The sequence below is a fragment of the Manis pentadactyla genome, chromosome 3 (assembly GCF_030020395.1).
Source record: "Manis pentadactyla isolate mManPen7 chromosome 3, mManPen7.hap1, whole genome shotgun sequence".
NCBI lineage: Eukaryota > Metazoa > Chordata > Mammalia > Pholidota > Manidae > Manis > Manis pentadactyla.
In genome coordinates this window covers 276,537-282,961 of record NC_080021.1, presented here as the reverse complement: position 1 = coordinate 282,961, position 6,425 = coordinate 276,537, and the positions used below count along the sequence as shown (strand labels likewise).

Sequence of the window (6,425 nt, the reverse complement as noted above, 5' to 3'; positions counted from 1 at the left end):
TGCTAAGATACTTTCCTTTATCTGGGGTATATCAAACATTCTAAGCCAAGTTACTGCTGGCTTTTTGAACTTTAACTGATAATTAATGTGACCCTGACTTTTCTTAATGTTTAACAAGGAGTTTCGGTAGGGGTTTCTTTGCATAGTTACATTGGGCTGACTGTCATTATCTGGCTGTAGGTAAAATGGTAATGTTTCCAGAATACCTCGCCTGGGGTACATCTGCATATCAACAGGTGTTCCTCAGGGGTGGAGAGTCATTAATCTCCATGTCAGTGGGTAATTACCTGGGCGACTAAGGGCTTATCTGAACCTGAGAGGTGAGGGGGAGGATTTGCTTGCTTCTGTCAGAGCCTGAGAGAGACGGTTCCAGACTGCAATTTGTAAGCATTAAACTGGTCTTAAACTTTACCTCTCCTTTTGACTGATTCGGTTTTAGAGATATTTTGCCCCAGGATTTCCTCTCCCCAGAGTTACATCTTTTGATAGGGATTTCTTTGCATATGGTAATATTACTCTGATTGTAATCATCTTGCCTTGCTTTTTCCGGAGGCCCTCACCCTATTCTGTCTAAACCCACGGTCCCTGTCTTAAGGTCGCCCTCACTTTCTCTAAGTGTGTAACTTTCAATAAAACTTTGACTCTGTTTCCCTACTGTGTCTCTGCCCTTAAATTATGTTGCGGCGGGGACACGAACCGAGGAAAATAAGCAACGCCCCCGTGACGGTTGTGCGAGGCGCCTGGTCTGGGCAACTGCCCAGCGTCCAGGCCGGGCGCAGAGCAGGACCCGGGAAGCCCGCGAAGAACCTTGCCTCCAGTGGAGCCACACTCTGGACCACAGAGCGCCGGTCCTCCCGGGTCCCTAGAGCTGCCGGAAGTGCCTGTGGGTCGCTTCCGTCAGGCCCCGCGTCGCTCTGCAAGGCCGCTGGCTCGGGACCGTTCGTCAGGTGCTGGGTTGGCTCGGGGACCGGGGCTGCCTTTCGCGGGCGGGAGCAGGGGCGGATGGCCGGAACGGGACCCTTGAGGCCGGTGGCTTCCCCTGGGTACTGGTGGGTGAGGACTCGAGCGGGCCGCTCGCCGCTCCTGAAACTGGCCAGGCAGCGAGGGAACGTCCGAGCGGTTGGCGGCGGGTGGTCGTTGACGACCAGCGTGCGGGACCGGCCTTCCCGGGAGAGTGGAGTCCGAGGAGGCCGTAGAGGGAGCCCGGCGCTCCTTCGCACGACCCCGCTGCGCCGCGAGGACCTGGGGCTTGGGGCTGGGCGCTGCGCTTGGCTAGGCTCCGTCCCAGCCCGCGGTGCGGCTGTGTGGGCAGAGCACCCTCCTCCTGCAAACGCAGGCGTGTGGGCTGGTCACCTGAGACGTGCCGTGACCTTTGTGCTGCTCCTGTTTTTCAGCGTCACAGCCCTTTTCTCCATACCGCCGGTACCTCGGTTGCCTCACGCCCCTCAGGCCCACCTCCCGGGAGGTTGTTCCCCTGTGCTGTGGTGGAAAAAGTGGGCCTCAGAGTAGATAGGCCTGGGTTCTAGTTCCAACTTGGGACGCTGAGCTTAAGCCTCGGGCTTCTTCCTGTGAGGAGAGGATAATAGCCTGCTCCTGCAGAGCAGAGTAGTCAAGTGCCTTGGACGGTGGCTGCTGTCTCTGTGTTCTGTGGACGTTTTTCCTTCATTCTTTCGTTTTTTAAAGAAATATGTGTGCGCCCCTGTTTTATGGTTCTCTTCCTTCCCCCCACCTCATCTCCCTTCCTGGCCAACTCCAACCTGCCCTCTTCCCAGGACCCCTTTGCCACTTGCTTCCGGGGCATCACCTGTCACATTTACTATCACCAGTGCTTCAGGCTTTTAGCGCCTGGTAGGTGAAGACCGTGTCCGCATTCATTGGTCCCAAGGACATGGGAGTCACTGGGCTTTTCTCTCCTCCCGACCCAGGCATTTGCAGCTGGGACCCATCCTGTAGGTTGGCTGATCAAAGAGGAAAAAGCAGCAGTGTCTGCCATGGGGGCTACAGCTCCATACCTGCATCACTCAGGTGACAGTAACAGAGGCCGGGTGAGTTTTCTGGGGGCCCAGCTCCCCCCAGAACTGGCAGCAATGCCCCGGCTCCTGGGGGACCTGGACAGGGGCACGTTCAGGAAGTTGTTGAAACTGGTGGTTAGCAGCCTGCAAGGAGAGGACTGCCAGGAGGCTGTGCAGCGCCTTGGGGCTGGTGCAGACCTGCCGGAGGAGCGGTTGGCTGCACTGCTAGCTGGCACACACACCCTGCTCCAGCAAGCGCTCCGGCTGCCCGCCACCAGCCTGAAGCCCGATGCCTTCAAGGACCAGCTCCAGGAGCTCTGCATCCCCCAAGACCTGGTCATGGACTTGGCCAGTGTGGTGTTTGGAAGCCAGCGGCCTCTCCTCAACTCTGTGGCCAGGCATCAGGGGGCCTGGCTGCCCCATGTTGCCAACTTGAGGTGGAGGGTGGATGTGGCGATCTCCACCAGCACCCTGGCCCGCTCCCTGCAGCCAAGTGTCCTGATGCAGCTGCAGCTTTCGGATGGGTCAGCCCACCGCTTCGAGGTCTCCTCAGCCAAGTTCCAGGAGCTGCGGTACAGTGTGGCCCTGGTCCTGAAGGAGATGGCTGACCTAGAGAAGAGGTGTGAGCACAGATTGCAGGACTGAGGGACTGCCAGGCTTGTGGTCCCTGGGGGGTTTCTGGCAGGCAGGCAACTCCAAGGCAAAGCCTGCCTTCCCAAGTGGCACTCTTCATATAAAGTACATATGATGTTATTCTCTGTTTAATTGAAAAAGACAGCTGTATCTTCATTTTTTGGAAGTAAAGTACTGTAAAAACATGTTCCTCTAAGTGGGTGTCAAACCAGACCAACCCCTGGCCATTGGTCTGGCCGCTGGTGGGGGCACCTGCTGCTCCGGTGTGGCCGTGCATCTGGTCCCCATCTGAGGTCCAGGCCGAGGCCTTTGTGCCGACACCATGACGTCGCTCAGCCTCTGAGGTCTCTGCCCATCTGCTTTTGTGAAGCCTTTGTTTCATTGTGGACATTTCATTCTACTGTCTTAAATCCCTGACTTGGTGGAGTCAACATTCTAGTGGGCAGGGGAGACATTTCAAAATGCATAATAAATAACGGGTGGAGCTTGTTAGAGGCTGATAAGTGATGCACACATTAGAGCAGGTATGGGTGACAGGAGGCAGGGTCACGGGACTGGGTCACAGGGGGCCTCCTTGAGGACGTGGCAAAGACTTGAAGGAAGCAAGGGAGCACAGCGACCTGAAAGGTGGGGACTTTGGGCAGAGTGGGCAGTGCATGGCTGCAACCGGTATTCTCTGTAAGAGCTTTGGCTCAATTTTGAGTGAAATAGCTGTGGTCCAACAGTTGTCTTAAAATAGTAACACTGGGTGCTGTCTTAAGAGCAGAATGTGGGGCACAAGGGCGGGGATTGGGAGTCTGGTGGGGAGGCTGTTACCACAGTGGAGTTGGTGGCAGGGGAGGAGAGGCAGGGGCCTTACCCAGGTGCCTCTCAGGTGGCATCTCAGGCAGCTGAGGCTACCATAACAAAATGCCACAGACTAAGTGGCTTAAACAACAGAACTGTATTTCTTCAGTTTTGGAGGCTGGGAGCCTGTGGTAGGGTCCTGGTGAGGCCTGGCTGGCAGACCTTCAGTGCACTGTGTGAAGGAGAGAGCTCTTCCATTTGAAGGGCACCATCCTATCAGATCAGGCCCCACATGTAATGCCCTCATTTAATCTTAATCACCTCTCTGAAGGCCTGTCTCCAGTCACACTGGAGGTTAGGGCTTCAACATGAGTTTGGGGGGCGGGGGGCCCAATTCCATCTGTAACAGTGGGAGTGTGCAGGGGAGAGGGGAGCAGGATCCTTGCCCAGGTGCCCCTTGGGTGTCAGTGTGCAGGGCCCCTCTGCACCCTCCCAGCATGACTGCACCCCAGGTAGGGGCTTTGGGATACTGCTGTCTGCAGCGGTTTGCCGTTAGGCTGAGCTCTGTGCCAGGACACCAGATCACAAGCCTTTAAGGATAAACAGGCCCAAAAGGCATGCAGGAACTTCCTCTGAAAACAGCAAATGAGCTTGGATGCCCAGCTGACATACTCCCACATCCATGTTAGAACCCCTCCCCCTCTTCCCACCCCACTGCTCCATGCCAGGCTCCATCTGTCAGCTCCCACCACCTCAGTTAAGGCCTCTCCGAGTCGGGGTCGAGGCAACTTAGCTGCAGGTCAAGTGCAGGGAAAGGGGGAGGCTGCTCCTGGAGGCTGAGGATGAAGTGGAGGCTGCTGTGTATTTGGACCAGGCTCCCAGGTAGAACCCCCCAGGTGGGGCCCAGTCCTGGCTCAGCCAAGGGCACAAATTCACTGTATCTCCTTCAGCACTGGTTGGCATCCTAGGGCCCTGCCTCTCTGATTACAGGAGCTGGACTAGGCTGTCCAAGCTGCCACCCAGGCCCCAGAAGGATGTGTACAGGTAAACTGTGCCATGTCTGCTTCAAATAACGATGGAAGCTTTCTATGCTATATACTTCTATCTCAGATGTTAGCCATGTTTAGGGGATATATACTTATGATAAAATTGGAAAAACCCCAAAAGTTAAAAAAAAAAAAAGGAACTTAAAGTGCTTTGGCCCCTAAACAGCCACAGAAACCCTCTTGGCTGGGCTCCTTAACTTCCCCTGGGTGTCTGTGTCTTTGTGTTCATATAACTCTTCTTAGTAGTAGGACAGTCCTATGTAATGGCTGTAAAACATGCTACCCCACGAGGGGATGTGCTATATTTTACTGAGGCATAACAAGATGCCACAGAGTGGGCCACTTAAACAATACACATTCATTTCTCGAAGTTCTGGAGCTGGAAACCTGAGATCAGGGTGTCAGCACAGCACCTCTTTGGGGTTGCAGACCTCTCCCGGCTGTGTCCTCACAGGTGGAGGGGGTGAGGGAGCTCTGGATCTCTTCTGTAAGGGCACTGATCCCATCATGGGGCTCCACCCTCATGATCTAAGCTCATCCCGAAGTCCCCACCTCTTAACAGATCACACTGAGCATCAACATTTCACCATGTGAATTCTGGAGGGGCACAATCATGCCATGGCAGCTTTTGTATGTTTTTTTTTTCTTCTGTTAAAATTCAGTGATGATAATGGTAAAATCACTTGATGTATTAAAACTGCTTAGATGTAGGAATAGATGTGGCAGAATGTGATTTTAAAGGTCTCGATAGTGCTAAACTGTGACCTAAAATATATTCTAAACACGTATAAGATCCCCCTAAGGATCAGGCAGTGGAGATGCAGCCGTGAGCACAAACGAGTTACAGGTGTGACCAGCAAATGCAGTTCCAGGCGTTCACGCCAGGCACCAGGCTGAGCACTGCATGTTGTTAACTCATTAACGTGGGTAGTGTGAGGTGTCTTGCTTCACTGGTGACAAAGCACAGAGAGGAGAGGCTGTCAGTGGATGGGGTCTGATGTTCTGTTCTCATCAGCCTTTTCTCCCCACCTGGATGAGGCTTCCCTGTTGCAGTGAACTTCATATGCTGACTTTTGAGCATGTGACCATGGAGGGTGGCAGGAGAAGCAGTGTTACCCCTGGGAGACTTCAAGAGGCTCTCCCTGCTGGTCCCCAAGTGAGGACACGTTTATGGTTGAAAGTCACTGAGATGTAGGGGCTGCTATTGTGCAGGACTACTGGAATTTGGCAAATGGAATAATGGATACCTGGGTTCTGAGCCTGGCCTGTTTGCCCCAGCAGGGTTCTGAGCTCCACTGCCATGTAAGGGCCATGTGGCCAGGACTCCTCGCTCTACATCATATACCTGGTGACAGTGGATAGGCACCTCGCAGGCCACCCTGGTGTTGGCATCCACAAGAAGTGTGCACAACTCCTTCCCAGAGGCCCCAAAGGAGGACAGGGCTGTCACTTAGAACTTAGCTCAAGCCTGTCAGTAGTCCCTGCAGGTAGGGGGTGCTTTTCCATCCACAGATGGGCTGAGGCTTGGAGGTGCATGCGTCAGGTAGTGGATGTGCACTGGGATTCGCACACCCGTTCTCTGTCTGCTGGCCCAGAGACACCCAGTCCTTTTGCCCCCAGCCAGGTTTGCCTGGCTGTTTGTTTCCACGGGCATGCTGGTGTGTCCACTCTGCCAGCCCACTTTGCAGGCCCTGGAGAGTCTGAGAAGAGTCAGCAGGCTGGGAAGACCCTTGACCCTTTGGAGGCACAGAATCCGACCGCATGCCATCTGCTCCCATCACCAGCCTCACCAGGTTCCAGGTAAGTCGGCATATGCTCTGCTTGGTCACCAGCCCCCATACCTGCCAGAGAAGGCGCTGTCTGTATCTTTCACCATCCAGTCAGTAAGAGGATCAGAACACTGTTACCTGTTGCCTCCCTGACTGCTTGGCAGAGCCCCTGTAGCCAG

The 6,425-nt window shown here is 54.5% G+C and overlaps 1 protein-coding gene across 2 annotated transcripts; it reads left to right on the top strand.

Moving 5' to 3' along the window:
* Window positions 1-817: 817 nt before the first annotated feature.
* COMMD5 (COMM domain containing 5) lies at window positions 818-2,830 on the top strand. Of its 2 annotated transcripts, XM_036923053.2 has the most exons (2): window positions 818-947; window positions 1,926-2,830. In XM_036923053.2, the coding sequence occupies exon 2, from the start codon at window positions 1,992-1,994 to the stop codon at window positions 2,655-2,657; it is 666 nt and encodes a 221-aa protein (XP_036778948.1). In that variant the 5' UTR covers window positions 818-947; window positions 1,926-1,991; the 3' UTR covers window positions 2,658-2,830. The 2 variants fall into 2 exon arrangements, with proteins under 2 accessions (XP_036778948.1, XP_057353589.1); XM_057497606.1 differs by lacking the exon at window positions 818-947 and having other exon boundaries at window positions 955-2,830.
* The last annotated feature ends 3,595 nt before the right edge of the window (window positions 2,831-6,425 follow it).

Coding starts and splice junctions, on each gene's coding strand:
- COMMD5 (XM_036923053.2), top strand. CDS start 1,992: ATGGGGGCTACAGCTCCATACCTGCATCACTCAGGTGACAGTAACAGA.